General features: G+C 36.4%; 1 protein-coding gene across 11 annotated transcripts in view; it reads left to right on the top strand.

Moving 5' to 3' along the window:
- Positions 1-21873, top strand: part of AHI1 (Abelson helper integration site 1) — a 207419-nt gene that overhangs the window by 22517 nt on the left and 163029 nt on the right. For all 11 annotated transcript variants that reach the window (XM_045058091.1, XM_019831276.3, XM_045058092.1 and 8 more), the window contains 6 exons: positions 530-711; positions 10159-10378; positions 11769-11961; positions 13978-14073; positions 18682-18867; positions 20229-20381. In XM_045058091.1, coding sequence (XP_044914026.1) covers positions 530-711; positions 10159-10378; positions 11769-11961; positions 13978-14073; positions 18682-18867; positions 20229-20381 — 1030 coding nt within the window. The remainder of the gene's footprint in view (positions 1-529; positions 712-10158; positions 10379-11768; positions 11962-13977; positions 14074-18681; positions 18868-20228; positions 20382-21873) is intronic.

Genomic DNA, 21873 nt, shown 5'->3' with positions numbered 1-21873 from the left:
TTTTTGTTTTTAAATAATTTAAAAATTCCTTCATTAGTCGTTTACTTGGCAACAGGGTGAGGATCCTTTCAACAGTCAGTGGAAAAACAGAGCCCCTTGTCGGGCTCTGTGCTGACAGCTCGGAGCCTGGATCCTGCTTTGGATTCTGTGTCTCCCTCTCTCTCTGCCCCTCCACTACTCATACTTTGTCTCTCCTTCTCAAAAATAAACATTTTAAAAAATTTTTTAAAAAAAGAAAGACCTATTGCTCATAAGCATACAAATTCATTTTTTTTCTGGGAGTTTACAGCTTAAGTTTAATTTGGCTCATGGGTATGTAACTCATTACCAAATATGAAATATTACCCATTGACACCTAATTTGACAGTTCACCATTTTAGTGCATAATAAAATATATGTATCCCCTTAGCAGGAAATAATACTGATTTTAGGATTATCCTTGACTCTGTTCATTGTTCACTTTGTTGCACCATTAAGAAGAAAGTGAAGAATGCATTTGTAACAGCTTGTACTTGGGTTGTATTTGCAGTACATTAACCATCTCTGATGACACAGTTGAAGGTGAACAAAAGAAGAAATCTCCAGTTAGAACAGTTACTTCAGATTCTCATCAAGATGGTAAAATAAGCTCAATGGAAGAAAATGGAGAAGACAGCATGCAAGAGGACACAAAATCCAAACCAAAAAAAAAGAAAAAGAAGGCCAGATCAGGTTTGTTATCCAAATTAAGTGAAAAAATGTGTGCCTTGATAAAAAGAATTTGATTCTAAAACTTTGAGTCCTTAAAACTAAAGAATATCTGGTTCCAAAGACTATAATTGAAAAAAATCCAATATAACATACAGTCGACCCTTGAACAACATGGGTTTGAACTGTGCAGGCTCATTTAAACAGATTTTTTTCGATAAATAAGTACAGTACTGTAAATGTATTTTCTTTTCCTTGTGATTTCCTTGTAACATTTTCTTTTTTCTGTCTTTATTGTAATAAGAGTATATATATTCTTGCCAAATATGTGCAACATGTGAAATACGTGTTAATCGACTATTTATGTTATCATTAAGGCTTCTGGTCACCAATAGGCCATTAGTAAAGTTTTGGGGGGGTCAGAGGTTAATTAAACACAGGTTTGCAACTGCACAAGAGGTTGGCGCCCCAACCCTGGCATTGTTCAAGAGGTAACTGTATTTGGCACTTGTTCTTGGGTTCATCTATATTAAAACATTGATTTATTTGTAACTGTGGGTCTCTGTGATGAGTTAATATTACTTGAGTCACCTCTAATTCTTAATTTAATTGAACCCTAGAATGACATTAACTTTGTAGTTCACTTTTGTGGCACAGAAGATTTCTTCTTTATACCATTGAGTTTTAGAACCCCTAAATAATTAAGACTCGTAGTTATTAAGAGCTATAAATGGTCACAGCCAATAAACATTTCAGATGTTAAGGCTGTATCCCTCTGTCAAACATTGTTGTCTTCCCATGTCCTCAGCCTAATTCAGCTTCTGTTCTTTCTTCCCACTTTTCCTTTCCCCCCACTTACTTTCTATTTTTCTCTTTACTCATTTCTTTCCTCTTATTTTTCTTGTTACTGCCTTTTTCCTACCTCTTATTTTTTTTTCCTTTTCGATTTCCATTTTATTGGCCAAAAAATGGGACCAAAATAGGCAATTTTTAAAAAATTTAATGTTTATTTTTTTTTATTTTTTTTTTTCAACATTTATTTATTTTTGGGACAGAGAGAGACAGAGCATGAACGGGGGAGGGGCAGAGAGAGAGAGACACACAGAATCGGAAACAGGCTCCAGGCTCTGAGCCATCAGCCCAGAGCCTGACACGGGGCTCGAACTCACGGACCGCGAGATCATGACCTGGCTGAAGTCGGATGCTTAACCAACTGCGCCACCCCGGCGCCCCATGGACTAATATAATGTTTATTTTAGAGAGAGAGAGCAGGGGAACAGAGAGGGTACAGGGGATCTGAAGTGGGCTCTGCACTGACAGCAGGGAGCCCAACGTTGGGCTCCCTCTCAAGAACTGTGAGATCATGAAGATCTGAGCCCAAGTTGTACGCTCAACCTACTGAGCCACCCAAGTGCCCTCCAGAATAGGCAACTTTAGAATTTATGGTAGTTATTCATTGGATATGCAATTGATGATGCTTTGTGGTTCCCGTTACTACATTTTTAAAATGTTTGTTGCAGTGTGGTATACATATAGAAAAGTGTGCAGGTGTCGGGGACACTACTTAGTGAATTTTCACCAACGGAATGTGCCTATAAAATCATCATCCAAATCAAGAAACAGAACATCATTAGCACCCAGAAATCCCTTAAATACCCCTCCAGTTCATTGCCCTTCAGGAGTACACATCATCTTGACATGTAACACAGTTTATTTTTGTCAATTTTTCCACTTTAATATAAATAGAATCAGAAATAGTGTGCTCTTTGTGTCTGGCTTCTTTCACTCAAAATTATTTTTGTGAGATTTATACTGTTGTTGCCTGTAGTGGAGCTTCTTCATTATCAGTTCTGCTTTTGCACCGTATAGGTATCCACTGTGTGAATGTACCACAGTAATTTACCTGTTGTACTGATGGACATTTGAGTTGTTTCTAGTTTTAGGTGAGTACAGATAAGGCTATAATATTCTAGTCACATCTTCTGTCTGGGGAGCATAGATACACATTTTTCTTGGCCATCTTCTTAGGAGAGAGTCACTGTGTTATAGATCGTATATATTTTTCACTTTAATAAATAATTGCCATTTTCCAGAGCTGGTTTAGTATTGATGATACTAGCAATATTTGAGAGCTCCCAGTGCTTCACATCTTCACTAACATAGTGTCAGTATTTTAAAATTGTAGGCATTCTTAATATATAGTGATATTTCATTTTTACTTTAAACTTTTGTAGCTAGTGAAGTTGAGCAACTTCTTCATGTTTATTGTCTACTTGGATTTCTTTATTTGTGAATTTGTTGAAGTCTTCGATGTGTGTTTTTTAAGAAATGGAATTGTCTGCCTTTTCTAATGTGAGAATATTTCATATAGCTAGATGACAGTCTTTTCTCAGAAAGGAATACATACGTACATACACACGTGCATAGTGCAGCTATCTTCCCACTCTGGCTTTTACTCTTCTATTACTGGTATTTTTTGAAAAGCAGAATTTGAAAATTTGATATAGCCCTATTTACCCACTTTGTTCCTTTGGTGGCAAGTGCTTTCTGAGATTTGAGAAATATTTCCCAAGTCCTGAAGATGTTTTTGTATACATTATTTTCTGAAAGTTTTTTGTTTGCTTTTCGCATTTAGCTCTACAATTTATCTGGAATTAATTTATTCTTGTGTATGGTGAGAGGTAGTGGTTAAGACCCATTTTTTTTCCCGTGTGAATGTATAATTGACCTAGTACCGTTTATGGAAGAGAGCATTTTTTCCCTCTGTATTGCAGTGTCACCTTTATCATCAGTAACATGACTGTGAATGGATCAGTTTCCATTCTGTTGCATTAGACTGTTTGTACCAATACAACTATGACTTAATTACTGTACCTTTATGATAGATCTTGCTGTTTAGTTGTGTAATTACTCCAGTAGTTTTTTCTTCTTCAGCATTACCTGGGCTATTCTTGGCCCTTTGAATTTCCGGATGAATTTTAGAAGCAGCTTCTCAATTCTCCCTCTTTTTTCCCCCACACCCACCATTATTTTGATACAGAATTGAAAGATATTTATAGTTTAACAACTTTCTAGATCGATTTGACATCTTTACCAAGTATTAATTCTTGCCACTTCTGAAATTGGTATGCCCCTCCATTTATTTACATCTCCAGTTTATCTTGGTAATATTGTAAGTTTCGGGAGAGTCTGTCTTTAGATTTATTCCTAGGTATTTGATGTTTCTTAATGCTGTCATAAATGACATTGTTTTTTAAATTTTTTCTGTTTGTTTGGTGCTGGGGTGTGTGTGTGTGCGCGCGCGCGCATGTATACATGCTTCTAAATCTATGTAGATAGAAATAGAATTGATTTTTTAAAAATTAGTATTGTATCCAGTGTTTCTGCTAAATTAATTTAATTACTTCTAAGAGCGTATCCATAGCTTGTTTTTAATTTTCTACATACACAGTCAAAATCTTCGGTTAATAATGATTATTTCATTGCACTTTTTTTAGTCCTTGTATCTTACTCCTTTTTCTTGCCTGGATACGCTGGCTAGGACTTCCATTATAGTGTTAAATAGTAAGTGAAAATACCAGGTACCCTTTTCTTGTTTATCAGCCTTGGGGAAAAGCTTCCGTTAATTAATTCACCACTGAGTGTGGTGTTTGCTGTAGGTTTTTTTGTAAATACCCTGTATCAAGTTTATGAGTTATCTTCTATTCTAATTGGCTAATAGTTTTTTTAAATCATGAATAGATAGGGGCGCTTGGGTGGCTCAGTTGGTTAAGCGTCCAACTTCCGTTCAGGTCATGATCTCGCGGTCCATGAGTTCGAGCCCCGCGTTGGGCTCTGCTGACAGCTCAGAGCCTGGAGCCTGTTTCTGATTCTGTGTCTCCCTCTCTCTCTGACCCTCCCTGGTTCATGCTCTGTCTCTGTCTGTCTCAAAAATAAATAAACGTTTAAAAAAAATTTCAATCCTGAATAGATACTGAATTTTATCAGGTGCTTTTTCTGTATCTCTCAACTTGATCATATAAATTTTCACCATTTTTTTCTATTAATGTGACTAATTGTTATTTGAATATTAAGTCATCTATGTGTTCCTGGAAGAGGTCCTCTTTCTCTACTTTTTAATCTGTTACTGGATTTGAATAACTGATACTTTGTTTAGGATTTTTGTATCTGGGGTCCTGAGAGAGAATGGTTTGTACTTTTCCTTTCTTGAAATACTGAGAGTTTTTGATACCAAGGTCTTGGTGATCTCAAAAATAGTTGGGAAATGTTTCATCTTTTTCACTTCTCTAGAAATATTTGTATTAATTGGTGTTTTTCCTTCCATAAATGTTTGGAGAATTTACTAATGAAGTCTTTTTGGTCAAGTTTTCTTTGTGGGAAGAATTTTACATCTGATGTAGTTTCTTTAATAAATATCACTCTTCATATTTTCTATTTCTTCTGTCAGGTTTGAGAGACTATTTCTTGAGAATTTTGTCTATTTAATCCAAATTTTCAAATTTTCTATGTCTACAGTGTCTGAAAGGGTGTCCCTTGATCTTGGTAATTCATTTTCTCATGATATCTTAATAAGTCTCAGGATTTTCAAAGAATCACCCTTTAGCTTTGAATTTTATCTATCGTACATTTGTGTCGTACTATTTTGATTATTTTATTTATATTAGTTTTTTCATTCTGCTTTTATTTGCTATTTATTTTTAGCTTTGTAAGATAGATTTTAATAAGATTTCAGTCTTTATGTGTATTTAAGACCTTAAGTTTTCATTGAAGTATTACTTTAGTTGTATCCCACAAATTTTTGATGTATCTTCATTATCATTCAATAAAGACATTTTCTGATTTCCTTTTTAATTTCTCTTTCGATCGCCCATTTTAGAAGTATATTGTCTAAGTCTCAGGCAGCAGGTGATCTTCTAGTTATCTTGTTTTCGTTTCTATCTGCCGTTGTTTTCAGAGGACAAACTGTGAGTGATTTCAGTCTTTTGAATTTATTGAGGCTTTCTTTATGACCAGCTTATAGTCAATTTGATAGATATTCCATGTGCACTTGAAAAGAATGTGAATTCTGATGCCATGGGGCACAGTGTTTATGTATGTCAGTTAGATTGGGTTTATTGTGTCCAGCTCATTTTCCTGATTTTTTTTTGTCCTGCTTATTCTATCATTTGTTAAGTGTTAAAATTCACACTGTAATTTTGGGTTTTTCTTTCTCTTTTTCTTTCTGTTTTTTTCTTTATATTTTTTGAAATTATGTTATTGAATTTATGCATGTTTAGTATCATTATATCTTCCTGTCAGATTGATACTTGCAAGTTGTCTTAATCATTGAGGCTGCTGTAACGAAATATCATAGACTAGATGGCTTAAACAGTGAAGTTATTTGCACATTTCTGGAGGCTGGGAAGTTCAAGATCAAGACACCCACAAATCTGGTGTCTGGTGAGGACCCACTTCCTGGTTGTAGACTTTCATAAGGGCACTAATCCCATCCATGAGGGCTCCATGCTCATGACCTAATCACCTTCCAAACACTCCAACTCTTAGTACTGTCACATTGGAAGTTAGGATTTCAACATAAGAATCTTGTGGGGACAGAACCATTCAGTCTATAAGAGCAATCATTATACAGTATCTTTTTTTATCTCTAATAATTTTTTTCCCTCAAAATCTACTTGTGTTTGAGTTTGCATCATACAGTTTTGCCCATCATCATTTCTCCATCATTACCCACAATACACTGCCAGGTGGTGCCAACTTGGTGAGGGAGGGGTAGCCTTCAGACCTATGCTTGGCCCATGGTCCCCAGGTCTAGATAGAGCTTGCCATTACTCTGTTTCTCCTCCATGCCACCTCCTAGGTGTCCCACCTGTGCCTACTTTGCACCCCCCCCCCCCCTTTGCTTGGGCCATAGTGTCTCTTCGTTTCCTTTTTGCCTTCACTTCTTTTCTTCCCCCACCCCAGAACATGTGGGGTCACAGCCCCCAGCCTGTGAGCATCTTGGGAACAGACCTTCAATAAAAGTGAAGGCAATTAAAAAAAAAAAACAAAAAGCCCCTTGTTTGCAGTCTTTCTGTGTCTTTATATTTATTATCTCATTGTTTGCTTCTTGTATGATATATCTGTTTTATGTTCCTTTTCCTCCTTGTCTTCTTTTGAATTGTTCAAGTTATTTTAAAAATTTTCTTCTAGGGGCACCTAGGTGGCTCAGTTGGTTAAGCATCCCGTTTTGGCTCAGGTCATGATGTCATGGTTCGTGGATTTGAGCCCCGTGTCAGACTCTGTGCTGACAGCTTAGAGCCTGAAGCCTGCTTCAGATTCTGTGTCACCCTCTCTCTCTGCCCGTCCCCTGCTCATGCTCTGTCTCTCTCTCAAAAACAAGTAAACATAAAAAAAAAGTAGAAAAATTTTTCTTCTTATATTAACTTGTTAATTCTATATTCTTTTACAGTTTGTTACCCTCAAGAACATGAAGTTTATTCTTATTATAGTCTAATACAAATTAATTCCCTAACAAAATATGCTCCCCCAATACTGCTAGAACATTAGAATAGTTTAATTCCATCTTAATTTTGCCAGGTGTTTTTTTTCTGCATCTCTCTCTCCTGCCTCATAGGTTTCTTATCACACATTTTAGTTCTGCATGTATTTTAAACTTCACAGCTAATATATTGACCATTTTGTACCGCTGATCTTTATATTCACCCCCAAATTTACTTTTTCTTTAATCTCCATTTTTACATTTTTCATCTGCTTGAGAAGTTCAGTTTAGTATTTCCCTTAGTACAGGCCTCCTAATCCCCTCAAATTTTATTGTGTTAAAATTCCTTTACTTTACCTTCATTTTTTTTTAAGTTTATTTATTTATTTTGAGTGAGTGAGAGAGAGAGAGCATGTGCAAGCAGATGAGGGGCAGAGAGAGAAGGAGAGACAATCTCAAGCAGGCTCTGTGCGATCAGCACAGAGCCCAGTGCAGGGCTCGAGCTCACAAACCATGAGATCATGACCTGAGCTGAGGTCAAGAGTCCAATGCCTAACTGACTGAGCCACCCAGGTGCCCCACTTTACCTTCATCTTTGAAGCCTACTTGCTAGTATAGAATTTTAGGTTGCAGGTTTTTGTTTTTTTTTTTTAACACTTTAAAGAAATCATGCAGTTGTCTTCTGACTTCCATCATTTCTGTTTCCAGCAGCAGTCTTATTTACATCCCATTAGTGGGATTATTACTTTTTTTCACCTCTGACTCAGCTTTAGATTTCCTTTTTCTCTTTGATTTGAGTGTTTTGTCACATTATACTTAAATATGGGTTTGTTGGAATTCACCCTGCTTAGAGTTTACTGGTAGATACTACTTAACAATTGTGGAAAATTCTTGGTCAGAATTTTTTAGAATATACTTTCTTCACTATTCCCTCCTCTTTTTCTAGACTATAAATTTATATATATAAGTATAAGTGTATCTACATGTTTCTTATGTTTTTCCCCATATTCTTTTTAAATTTTTTCCATTATGCTCCAGTTTGAATATTGATATAGCTCTTTCTTCCGTTTCACTAATCATGTCTTTCTTTGTATCCAGTATGCTGTTAAACACATCTATATATCCAGTTCTTAATTTCAGATGCTTTATTTTTCAGCACCAGAATGCCTGTTGGTTTTCTTAACGCATTCCAGTTCTCTGTAGAAAGTTTCCATTTTTTAAAAATGTTTTTAATGCTTATTTATTTTTGAGAGAGGGAGCATGAGACAGAGCATGAGAAGGGGAGGGGCAGAGGGAGAGGGAGACACAGAATCCAAAACAAGCTCTAGGCTCTGAGCTGTCAGCACAGAGCCCTACATGGGGCTAGAACTCAGGAACCATGAGATTGTGACCTGAGCTGAAATAGGACACTTAACCAACTGAGCCACCCAGGTGCCCCAGGAAGTTTCCATTTTAACCCATCTTTCCCTTTATTTTCTTGAGCATATTAATCATAGTTATTTAAAGTTTTTGTGTGCTAACTCCAGTCTGGATCATCTGTGGGTCAGCTTCTGTTCTCTGTCTTTTCTCTTGGTTGTTGGTTATATAGTCTTGCCTCTTTTATGTCTAGTAACTCTTTATTATATGCTGGATATTGTGTGTAGAGTGCTAGAGGCTCCAGCTGATTTTATCTCCTATTAGAGAGAGTTTCCTCTTTACTCTCTTAGGCAGATAGGGTTGAAAACTGATTTTAATCCATCAGAAATTGAGCTAGGTCAACACTGGGTTTTAGTTTTGGTAGGCTGTATTTTTGATTTGCCCCATTCCTCGGATGTGGCCTTCCAGGAGTTTTGAACTGAGAATCTGACAAATATTTATCTCCTCAGCCTGAAAGACTGTGGGAGATTCAGTTTTGCCCTTCCGAGGTTTTCAGCCTAGTCCTTTAGCCTTCAGCCCCATGCAGCTTCAAAATTTAGCAGATACCTTGAGGGGGAGACTGGCCGTGTGAGGCCCCTCAAGTCTTCAGTTTTGTTACTCCGGCCCCATGTGAATACCAGAATCTCTGCTGGCTTCTCTGTGCCCCCAGTCGGGGCCTTCTTCCAGGGGCCATGCCTGGATTCTCAACCTCTAGCTGCACCCAGAATTGGTAAGTGACCCCAGGTGAAAAGTGGCTATAGGTGGAAAATGACCATTCCCTCTAGGGCTTTATTTTGCCTGTTTTGTTTCAGGCCTCTTCCTCTGGTGGGTCATTGTTTCCTAGTACCACAAGACTGGGGAGATTTCACTACCTCTTCAGTCTCTCAGTTCAGTTTTGTGGGGAAAAATTAGCCATGTGTTTGAGGCTCTTCAGATCTCCAGTATGATGGCTGTAGCCCCATCAACCGCTAAAAGTTTACTGCTACTTTTTCTCCCAGTGGTGACCTTTTGCGGGGCTAAACCCTGATCCTCAGCGTACACCCTGAATCAACAAATGTCCCCAGAGACTAAAAGAGCTTTCAGTCCATCAGCTTATCACTGAATGATTCTCTTTCTCTGGAATTTTAGTCCATCTGCTATACATTGTCTCTGTACTGTTCTGATGCTTTTAAAAATAAGGTTTTTGTAATTCATTTGACTTTTTCAAGTTGCTGATGCCAGAAGCATTGACCTGCTACCTCCTACCCAGAAGAAAAAATTACAGTTGTAAATTAATTGAGTGATACATATTCTACTTAGAAAATACCTAAATAAAATCACTTTTTTGTCTTTAGTTCTCATTATTTTCTTTTTGTGTTCTTGGTTCTTGTTAGGGAAAAAAAAAGAAAGATTCCTCACCCTATTTTAATGCATTCGTAAACATAATATTTTATCTTAGAGTGTAATCTGCTGTTGTCTGGCTTTTTCTTTATTTTCCTTTGAAGTTACTTTGTTACAAAGAAAAATAATCATGGATTGTAAAGATTAGGGTGCTATATTGTTGCTATATCGTTATGGGAACAATTAATTATAATGTAGATTTTCTTTCATGTATGTAGTTTCAGATGATAAAGAAGACACAGGTGGTGATGGTGTTCATGAAGTTACAAGCCAAGATAGTCCTGTCTATCCCAAATGTTTGCTTGATGATGATCTTGTCCTGGGAGTTTACATTCACCGAACTGATCGACTTAAATCTGATTTTATGATTTCTCACCCAATGGTAAAAATTCATGTGATTGATGAGCATACTGGTCAATATGTCAAGAAAGATGATAGGTAATGTTTTTAATTGCACAGCCAACCCTTGAATTTGAAACTGTCTGCAATGGAAGTCCTATTTTCTATCATTAGAGATAAAGATTTGCATTAGAGAAGAGTTTACTAGTTGTCGGTGTTCATCAACCATTGATACTGATCAGTATGTTTTAAATTTTTTTTTTTTTCAACATTTATTTATTTTTGGGACAGAGAGAGACAGAGCATGAACGGGGGAGGGGCAGAGAGAGAGGAAGACACAGAATCGGAGACAGGCTCCAGGCTCTGAGCCATCAGCCCAGAGCCCGACGCAGGGCTCGAACTCACAGACCGCGAGATCGTGACCTGGCTGAAGTCGGACGCTTAACCGACTGCGCCACCCAGGCGCCCCTGATCAGTATGTTTTATAGAAGAAATGGAGAACATATGTTAATTCAGTGATTATTTTTAAAAATCTTTTGTAACATTTATTTTTGGGAGACAGAGCATGAGCCGGGGGGCAGAGAGAGAGAGACACACACACAGAATCCGAACTGGGCTCCAGGCTCTGGGGTGTCAGCACAGAGCCCAGTGTGGGGCTCGAAATCACAAACTGCAAGATCATGACCTGAGTCAAAGTCAGATGCCCAACTGACTGAGCCAGCCAGGTGCCCCCAGGGATTGATTTTAAGTCAAGGGGAGTTGAGAGAGCTTCTCCCAAACTTCATGACTAATTTATGGCATGTAACTTGCAGTGTAAATCATTGCATGTTGCACTATAAGTGCTTTAATTGTCTAACTTCATGTTTTTCTTTTGAAGTTAGTATGTTACCTGGGCCTCTTATGAGGGAAATGAATCTTGAATTTAATCTTTTTTCTAATATTACTTCTATAGCTCATACCTGCTTGAAGCTTACAAATGAAAAGCACAGTAAAATAAATGATTATACTAGAATTCAAAAAAAGTCATTTGGTTTGAAAAATGACAGGGATGAGAAACATGAGGATTATCAAAAAAGTCACTTATTCACTTGTCTTCGGGCATACAAAAAAATATGACATACCTCAAAAGGTTTGCAATCCTGTTGTACTCATTTTCTTATTTAAATGTGGTGTACTGTTTTATCATAGACTCATTTAAGATTCTAAAGGAGTTACTTTATTGTAGCTCTGTATGCTGAACTCTTGCTTTATATTTCTGTAATAAAATGATTCACTGAAACCAATCAATAGCATATAAATACAAGATGATAATAGGATACTACCACTTCTAAGTCTTATAAAATTTGTAATTTTCTCAGTGGACAGCCAAAATAATTTTCCATCATATATCACGACTATTTCTTATTTCTTTACCTCAAGCACTATATTTTTTTCTCATCTTCTCAAAATAATCTTAATCATGTTATTGGACGTATCTGTTTTTGAACAGTGAACGGCCTGTTTCATCTTACTGTGAAAAAGAGAATGTGGATTACATTCTTCCTATTATGACCCAGCCATTTGATTTCAAACAGTTAAAATCAAGACTTCCAGAATGGGAAGAACAAATTATATTTAATGAAAACTTCCCCTATTTGCTTCGAGATTCTGATGAGAGCCCTAAAGTCATCTTGTTTTTTGAGGTATGATTGAATAGAGTGATTTAAACTATGTTTGGTTATTAATATTTTAATTGCATAAATATAAGCTGTTGTTTTTAGTAGTTTAATAATGCAGCAAAGTAGTGTGAGGATTGAATCCCCAGGATTTAGTGTTTGTAATATGCTATGGAGATTACAAGTGAGAAATTCAAGTAATAGCAAGTTTCCTGAGCATTTACTAGTGCAAGTAATTAGCCATTTGATTCACTCTATTATTTAATTCTTACAGCAACACCATGACTATAAACTGAGGTGATGAATGTAATCTGTATCTATGTAGTCCTCTTTCTTAATCCGTTTTATAAAATGTAAACTCATTAAACATATCGGACTCTCTAAGAGTTTATATACTATCAAGGGCAATAAAGAGGAATAGAGATCGCTTAGCTAAGACAGTGTAATATATAACCAAGAGGAAGTAGAACTTCTTCAATGTGGAAGGTTAGTGCAGAGTCAGAGCAGTCAGGGAAAGTTTTATGGAATAGATGGCCGTTGAGTTGACTTGTTATTCTGATTTTTTTCCAGCAAAGGAAATCAAGGTTCAGAGTGTAAAGGAAATATTTCCCCAAAGTTACTTTAATTTTAGGTGTAGGTAATTTGTTTTTGAAGGTGATTTAAACCTGAAATACACATTTCTCTTCTTCATGTCATCTCTCCATAAGCCCAGGGAAGTGTAGAAACCTCTCTTCCCATTTAAGCAAGATGCAGAATTTTAGCAGTGGAACAGCAAGATGTGACGAGCACCAATGACTGATTTTGTGGAATTACATGTTTTTCTGATCCTTAACTTTCATATGATCTATATGTTTATTATATAAACACTATTTACATTCTGTGATTATGTTGTGTGATATACACAAAGTTGTGATTTTTTTGAAAAGTGATGTAACTTGTATGTCAAGGAACTTTTTCTTTGTCATAGAAATTTGTCATTTGTTATAATGCTCATTCACATTTATTTTAGTAAGATTAGTAGATTTTTTTCAACGTTTATTTATTTTTTGGGGGACAGAGAGAGACAGAGCATGAACGGGGGAGGGGCAGAGAGAGAGGGAGACACAGAATCGGAAACAGGCTCCAGGCTCTGAGCCATCAGCCCAGAGCCCGACGCGGGGCTCGAACTCCCGGACCGCGAGATCGTGACCTGGCTGAAGTCGGACGCTTAACCGACTGTGCCACCCAGGCGCCCCAAGATTAGTAGATTTAAGAAAGATTGTTGGATTATGACATTTTTTGTTGCTTCTTAAGTTTTAACATAATGTTATTGTCAAACAAAACTACTTTTTGACTTCAGCTTTTTAAGGGTTTATTGAGGACAATTTGGTATCTATTAGAAGTCTTTAAAATCATTTTTTAAGCAATCTGTAAAGACTTGTTGTCTCAGCTGAGCTCTTGAAAAGTACCAGGTAGTTCTAAGTGATCGTCTCTGACAAGTACCTAGAGCACAGATAGTGTCTGTGGCAGCTTGGGTCCACATCCATGAGTCTGAACATCCAGACAGAATGGAGATATGAAAGAAATCCTCTTGAGAGCCTAATGACAACACATATCCAAAGAGAAAAATCCCCAACTTCAGGAAAGTGATCCAAGGAAGGACCCAGAGATCAGATCTCAGGTTTTTTAAGCAATTTTTGAAGTCGCTCTCAGACATTAATCAATCAATCAATCAATCAATCAAAGCCTAAGAATTCTGTGCTTGGTGTATTTGTGCCTAAACTATATTTGAGATCCTTAATATTTGGTCTTGGATGTGAAATAATTCTTAATAAATGATTTATTAATAAAAGATAAAAGTGGTCAAAAAAATGGACCCTCACTGACAGAATGAGTTAACTTAAAGGTGAATGAAATGAGATAAGAAATGCTTCTCTTCCATGTGAAGAAAACATTTGTGAAGTATACTAATTATTCTTTTAATTTCAATAATATTTTACTAGAAAATATTAAATTTCATGTAGGCTGGTATTCTCTGAAGTAATTTTTTGTACATATTTACAGATTCTTGATTTCTTAAGCATGGATGAAATTAAGAATAACTCTGAAATTCAAAATCAAGAATGTGGCTTTCGGAAAATTGCCTGGGCATTTCTCAAGGTATGTTTTTCACCCATTTTAAATGCTTTAAAAATCATCTTCAAATCTGATTGGCTACATTTCCCCAAATCACTTTGCTTTCATATAGGGAGTTGTGATGTGAGGAAGATTGCAGTGGAGAAGAATTGTTAATTCAAGCTTAGAGCATACTCATTCAGATTGTTAAATATTCATTGAGCATGTAGTATGTGCCAGATACACTATGTGGTTCTGAGTATGTAGTATTGAAAAAGATACTGTCTGTGTGCCAGCAACTTTTCTAGTCAGTGAAAAAGAAGATAAACTCCTTGACCTTGTAGATTTCATTTTCTAGCAAGAAAAGGAGATATAAAACAATTGATTATACAATTTATCATTCCTTGCAATTTTTGTAAATACTGTGTGAAGGTCACAGAAAGGTTTCCTAAAGAAGAGAGGTTGAACCTGAGTATTAGCTAGATGGTGGCAGTGGGAGAGAGAGTTGTAGGTAGGTAGAAGGTACCATATATGCAGTGACCCTGATGTTGGGAGGAGTGGGATGTACTCAGATGACCAAAAGGCCGCTGATTTTGGAGGACAGAGACTGAGAGTGGAAATGGTGTCTGAAAAGATTGCTGACGTAGACAGAGTCTTGATTATGCAAGGTCTTTGAAGCCATTATAGGAACAGAAAGCCATTATGGAATTCTAAAGAGCAATGGGAAGCCATTATAGGATTTTAAACAAAGGGGTAAAATAATTTGATTTATGTTTTCGAAAGATTACTTTGCTTGGTGGAGGATGATTTGAGAGGGTACAGATATAGAAGATTACATACAGGTATGGAAGATTAAGGTTAAAAATTGTTAACAGTAATCTAGGTAGGAAATGATGGTGTCTTTTGAGTGTTTAAACAGACATAAAAGACATGGATAGGTTGGTTTTTACAAAAGGGGAATTTTATAATTTTATATTTTATATAATTTATATATATTATATATAAATTAATGTAATTTATATATTATATATAAATCATAATTTATATAATTTATAATTATAAGGTTAAAAATTCTTTTATTCCTGGTATCCTCTATTTCTGACTTCAAATATAAATGAGTTACAAAACATCTTGAAATTAACCTATTTTGTACACTTTATAAAACTTTTCCATTTTTGCATCCATCCATTCAATAAAGCTTTAAGTGTCTGTGAAATGCCAGGCACTCTGCTGAATACAGAGCATTCACAGATAAATTAGACATTCTCCTTACCCTCCAGTTCAGTTTCTGTATAAACATATTACTTGGGCACCTGGGTGTCTCAGTCGGTTAAGTGTCCGACTTCAGCTCAGGTCATGTCACGGTTTGTGGGTTTGAGCCCCACATCAGGCTCCGTGCTGACAGCTCAGAGCTGGAGCCTGCTTCAGATTCTGTGTCTCCCTGTCTCTCTGTCCCTCCCCTGCTTGTGCTCTGTCTCTCTGTCTCTCAGCAATAAATAAATGTTAAAAAAAATTTAAAAACCATATTACTTATGTGATTATGTGCTATAGAGTGGATGGTGTGAAAACCCAGGTAAGGCACTTAATCCTCATTGGGGGTTATAGAGAGTCTTTAGAAGAGGTATAGTCTGACTGCCTGCTTGCTATAAGGCAGCCAGATTGGCTGTGGGAGGAAGTTATTCTAAAGTGGACTTGGGAATCAGTTGGTCCAATGCACCTTCTAAAATCACTCTTTTGTAACGTGTTAAAACCTTTTTATATCCCTCCCCCACCAACTGATTTAGAGTGAAAAATAATGCAAAAGCCAAAACAAATAAAAAAAGGTTACTTTCACATAGTAAATACTGTCATTGTGTGGTCTTACTAGAAAGTACTTTCGTTCCTTTTATGCTAATTTTTGTGCAGAACTACAGTATTTACTACAAACTGCACTTGGGAAACAATAATGTCTCATAGCCTTTTCCCTTTAAGTGTCACATAGGTTTTTATTTATCCATTTTACGCCATTGGCAGAAATGGCAAATCAGGAATTCTCTCCTCTCCACCCCCTATAAAGGGTAAAGTATTATATGTATTTCCTGTATTATAACACTTACGTATTCCCTTCATTAGATTGTAAGTTTTTCAAAATCACCAGGAACTTCTTTTTGGCAAATTTGTTGAATATGTTTTAGTCCTTATCTTACCATATCTCTTTGCATTTGACATACTACTCTCTTGAAAATCTCTCTTGCATAATTACCACTAGCTCCCAGCCTATTAGTGGTACACAGAAAGTGTATGGTGAATGTCTACTGAGAAAATGAACAAATGTATGGAAACAGTGACTAGGAAAAATCCATCTTTGAAAGTAGCATGGATTAAGTTAAAATTTAAATGTGTTAATACCTATACCATTGGTTCCAGGAATGTCCTAGGATATTGTAAAGTTATACAGGGGTTCAAATAAACCCAAAGGACCCTTATCCAGATACAAATTCTCAGTTAAAGGTACTTTCAATTCATTTAGCACATATATATTACCATTCTTTTAAATTTAAAAAGCTTTATTTATCCACGTTCTACTAATAGCAAGATGTTGGCTGGATTGTAGTCATTTACTCATGCTAATCATCATACTAGTGTAAACTAGATTGCCTGGTGGGTATTAAAACAACCTATAGGAAAGTTTGATTTAAAATCTGGGGAATAGTATCTCCTTAAAATATTATTCCCTTATGATAAGCTTAAGACAGGAGTAGGATTTATCAAGGGAGTCTTGAGAGCTTACTATTTAATTACTGAACAACTCTATCACTCTATTGAAACTGTTGTTTACCCCTATATATCATAACATCAACTCTCAGCTTACGACCTCCATTGACTTTACATTCTTCCCTAGAAGGCTAGGGATGAGATGGGCTATATTTTTGTCAGCTCTGTTTCTTTATTGATGCTTCATTCTTGAACAGACTACAATCTGGATTTTGTTTCAGCTAGCAGACATCTTCAAATGAATCAGTGACTTCTATTTGCCACATTATTGAGTGAACACTTTAGGTTTTTTTAATCACACCTATGTGTGTTTCATCCATCACTCTCTCGAACCTCTGTTTTCTTGGTTTCCTTCATTTTCCCTGTACTCATCCTTCAGTTTCCGGCATGGTCTTCCACTTACCTCTTTAATGTCACTCCTACTCATAGTTTCAGCTTTGATCTGCCTTTCTTAGACCCACTTTTCTTGCTTCTGCCTCACATTTCAGACATTTCAACTTGGATGACCCATAAATACCTAGACTCCTACAGTCTGAACATTCTACCTATATTCTTTACCCCTTCTGTATCTGCTACTTCAGTTGATAGTGTTGCCATCAGCCCAGTCTCCCACGTTTACAGCCTTAGAGCTGCACTGTTCATTTTGGTAGCCACAAATCACATGTGGCTATTAGAATTCAAATTAATTAATTAAAATTAAATATAATTAAAAATTGAGTTCCACAGTTGTGCTAGCCACACTTCAAGTGCTCGATAGCCATAGATGACTAGTGTATGTTGTATTGAGGACCACAAATGTAGAATAGTCCTATCATCACAGAAAGTTCTGTTGGACAGCACTACCTTTGAGTTTTTGTTGAATCCTCCCTTTTTCTCCTTTCCAAGTTGCAGCAGTCAGGAACAGCTACTCAGTATATTCCCTGCACCCAGTCCCTGTTCTCTTAGTTTGTCACCTTCATGTTCTGTCTGAACTGCTGCAAAAGTTCCAAACTGTTTCTACTCCTAATTTGTAGAGGACACAACGGCTAACAAAGACATTTTCTGGGGGCGCCTGAGTGGCTCAATTGGTTCAGCGTCTGACTCTTGATTTTGGCTCAGGTCATGATCTCAGGGTTCATGAGATTGAGCCCTATGTTGGGCTCTGCGCTGACAGTGTGGAGCCTGCATGGGATTCTCTCCCCTGCTCAGGTTCTCTATCTCTGTCTGTCTCTCTCTCTCTCAAAATAAACAAACTTAAAAAAAAAAAGAAAACAGACATCTTCAACTTAGAGTCATGGTCTGGTAAAAGAGGACCTATTTTGAGTTGGTAAGATTTTTATTTTTCTCATAAGTATCTCCATTTACTTAAGTATAAGTTGTTTTAATAAGTTTTTTTATTGAATAAACTTTTTTAAGAACGTAGATTAAAATATTTTTTAATGTAATGAATGCCTTTATGTTAATTACTCTTTGAAAATGATTTTGACTTTTTGAAAATTAAAACATTAAAATGTTCCCATTAAAAAACTGATACAAACAAATGGAAAATTTGTTTCTGTGTTTAAATAATACACATTTTAATTTTATCATTGTTATTACAAACAAAGGTCTTTTGATCACCTCCTTTGTGCAAAGTAACATCTGGCACAGTAATGTAAGTGCTTTACCAACAGCCTGAATTTGTACATGCCAGACGGCTATCAAGAAAATATGTAAAAAGTTGTTTGGGTTACCTTTTGCTGAGATGATCTGGAATTGTGTTTAACCAATTCAGTATTCTTTGCTTTATATCTCTAAGGAAGTTCATCATGCCATATTAATCTTTTTTTTTCTTCAATGAGTTTTTGACTTGTACTATTGCTTTACTCGATATATTTATTTTCAGTGAAAGTAATATTTTATATGAATTTTTATTTTAAGCTTCTCGGAGCCAATGGAAATGTAAACATCAATTCAAAACTTCGTTTGCAGCTGTATTACCCACCTACTAAGCCTCGATACCAATTAAATGTTGTTGAGGTTTTTGAATGGTGGTCAAAACACCCAAGAAATTGGTACCCATCAACATTGTACGTAACTGTAAGAGGACTGAAAGTTCCAGAATGTGTAAGTTAATAGCACATATAAATATATGTTCTCCATTGTTGAAATTAAATGGTAACATTTTCCATTTCTAGAAAGATAAGGTCTCTAAAATTATTTTAATTGATTTCTGGAATATAAAAGTACTTTCAACAGCTATGTATTAAGCCTATGCTAGCTTATATTTTAAAAGATACTTAAATGGCGGTGCCTGGGTGGCTCAGTCAGTTGAGCATGCAACTCTTGATTTTGGCTGAAGTCATCTCAGGGTCATAGGATCAAACCCCACATTTGGCTCTGTGTTGGGTATGGAGCCTGCTTAAGATCCTCTCTCTTCCTCTAGACCTCTCCCTCTTCCCCCTCCCCAGTTTGTGTGCCCTCTCTTGCTCTCTCTCTCTCTCAAAAAAAAAAAAAAAAAAAAAGACACTTAAACGAATTTTTTAGTACTAAATAAAAGTTTCAGTGTTAGGAGAATTTTTAAAAATAATATTCATTTTTAAAAATTAAACATAAAAAATGATATGAAGTAGGAGTTGACCAATATTTTCTGTAAAGGACCAAATAGTTAATATTTTAGACTTTGTAGGTCATATAGTTTTTGTTGGAACTACTTTGTCTTTGTAGCGTAAAAGTAGGTACATAACACATATGTAGGCAATGTTAACAGATGGGTATGAATATGTTCCAGTAAAACTTTATTGACAAAAACAGCAAGCTAGATTTGGTCCAGGCATTTGCAGTACCATGATTTATAGGCACACTTTTCACAATATTATTCAAATAATCAGTAAATATTTCTGCTGCTGTTTTCCATAGATTAAAGCTATGAATGACTTTAGCAAAGAATTGGTTCTAAAACAAAATTTTTGTTTTTGTCTTATTTGCAATGAGACATTTCAGAACAGTTAGATATTTTGTAATTGATATTGTAAGTTGTGACCACAGGGTTGGTTTGCATTGATTTGAATAGAGTTAAGTCTCTTCTTAAGAAAAGCACAATTTAAAAACTTTAGGTCTTTAGGGTATCAGTTTTGCCATATTAAGGGGAGAGATACCATTGTATATCAGAGCTGTGAAATAACATCTGGTAGGTGTTGGTGAAGAGGCAAAAACAAAGGGATAGAATTATTAAAACCATTTCATGCAACCATCGGAATTGTTTTTTTCCTCCCAACTTCTAGGCTTTTTGGTTTTATAGAACTACAATTTCAAGTTCCCTTCATCTTATTTAGAATAATGTACATAAAAGTAGAATGTTTTTCTGAATTACATTTTGAAAACATTTCCATATTGTTTGTTTCAATATTTAAAAAACCCTGTGTGCTAGAAAAGAGAAAAAGATTAAATCAATACTTAACATTTTCTCAACTTCTATACATATTTAGATAAAGCCGTCTTACCATTCTGTGGTGGCTCTTCAGGAGGAAAAAGGTAAACCAGTGCACTGTGAACGACACCACGAGGCCAGTTCATTAGATGCAGAACCTGGACTAGAAGATTCCAAGGAAGTGGTGAAGTGGAAACGACTACCTGGGCAGGTGAAGTGTTGGATTATTCTTGATTCATTTAGAGGTGTCCTTACTTACTTTAAAAGCTCCAACAGTTCTGAGGGTAACTAGCTTGCTACTTAAAACTCTCAGATTATCGGGGCGCCTGGGTGGCGCAGTCGGTTAAGCGTCCGACTTCAGCCAGGTCACGATCTCGCGGTCCGTGAGTTCGAGCCCCGCGTCAGGCTCTGGGCTGATGGCTCAGAGCCTGGAGCCTGTTTCCGATTCTGTGTCTCCCTCTCTCTCTGCCCCTCGCCCGTTCATGCTCTGTCTCTCTCTGTCCCCCCCCAAAAAAAAAAAAAAAAAAAGTTGAAAAAAAAAAAAAAAAAAAAAAACCTCTCAGATTATCCCTGTTTTTTTTTACCACAATCTTGTCTTTTCATTAATTCACTTGGCAACTAATAATAGAGCGTGCATATCATGTGCTTTATGAAAGCACTGTCTTGGGGCTCCTGGGTGGCTTGGTTAAGCATCCAACTTCAGCTCAGGTCATGATATTACTGTGAGTTCCAGCCCCAGGTCCGGCTCCCTGCTGTCAGCACAGAGCCCACTTCAGATCTTCTGTTCCCCTTTCTCTCTGTCCTTCCCCCTGCTCCCGCTCATGCCCTCTCTCTCAAAAAGAAATAAAAGCATTTTAAAAAAATAAAAATAAAAGCACTATCTTAGGTTCTTTGTTAGGGACCTGGGTTTTTTCTATCAGTTGGCTGGAGCTGCGATAAAGAAATACCACAGACCGGGGCGGGGGGGGGGGGGGGGGGGCGCTTAAACAGCATAAGCTTACCTCCTCATAGCTCTGGAGGCTAAAGTCCCAGGGTTAAGTGTTGGTTTACTCTGAGGCCTTTCTCCTTGGCTGGCAAATGGCTGCCATCTTGCTGCCTTTTCGTGGTCTTTTCTCTGTGTGTGTTCATCCATGGTGTCTTTTCTTCTTGTGAGGACAGTAGTCTTAGTAGTTTAGGACCCCACCCTAAGAAAAACAAACAAAACCTTATTTTAATGTAATCAACTCTTTAGAGATTTTTATCTCCAAATATTATTATTAGAATATAAATATTCTGAGTTACTAGAGTTAGGGTTTCAACTATGAATTTGGGGAGACACAGTTCAACCCATAACAGCAATAAAACAACAGATTTCTGATGTTTATAAGAAGTAGATCTCATAATGGGTTTTCTTAGTAAAATGGATTTTATTAAAAAATGGATTTTTTTAATGGGTTCATGAGATTTATTTTTTAATTCCCAGCTTCTTCCTGAATCACATTTTGATGGAGATATATATACATGCATATTTTTCTACCACAAGTTGAGTAATATTTAAGCTTTTATTAATGTTTTCCTTTCTGGTTAGCATATTTTACAGTAGCGAGAAACATTGTTGATACAGTTTTGCAGATCTCTTACTTATTTCCACAAAGAGTGGAGTGGTTCATTCTGTACATCTGAGACATTGCCAGGTGCAGTTTATCCAAAATCTTAATTTATCC

Source organism: Felis catus, chromosome B2, assembly GCF_018350175.1.
Source record: "Felis catus isolate Fca126 chromosome B2, F.catus_Fca126_mat1.0, whole genome shotgun sequence".
Lineage (NCBI taxonomy): Eukaryota > Metazoa > Chordata > Mammalia > Carnivora > Felidae > Felis > Felis catus.
This window is presented reverse-complemented; position numbering and strand designations above follow the sequence as displayed.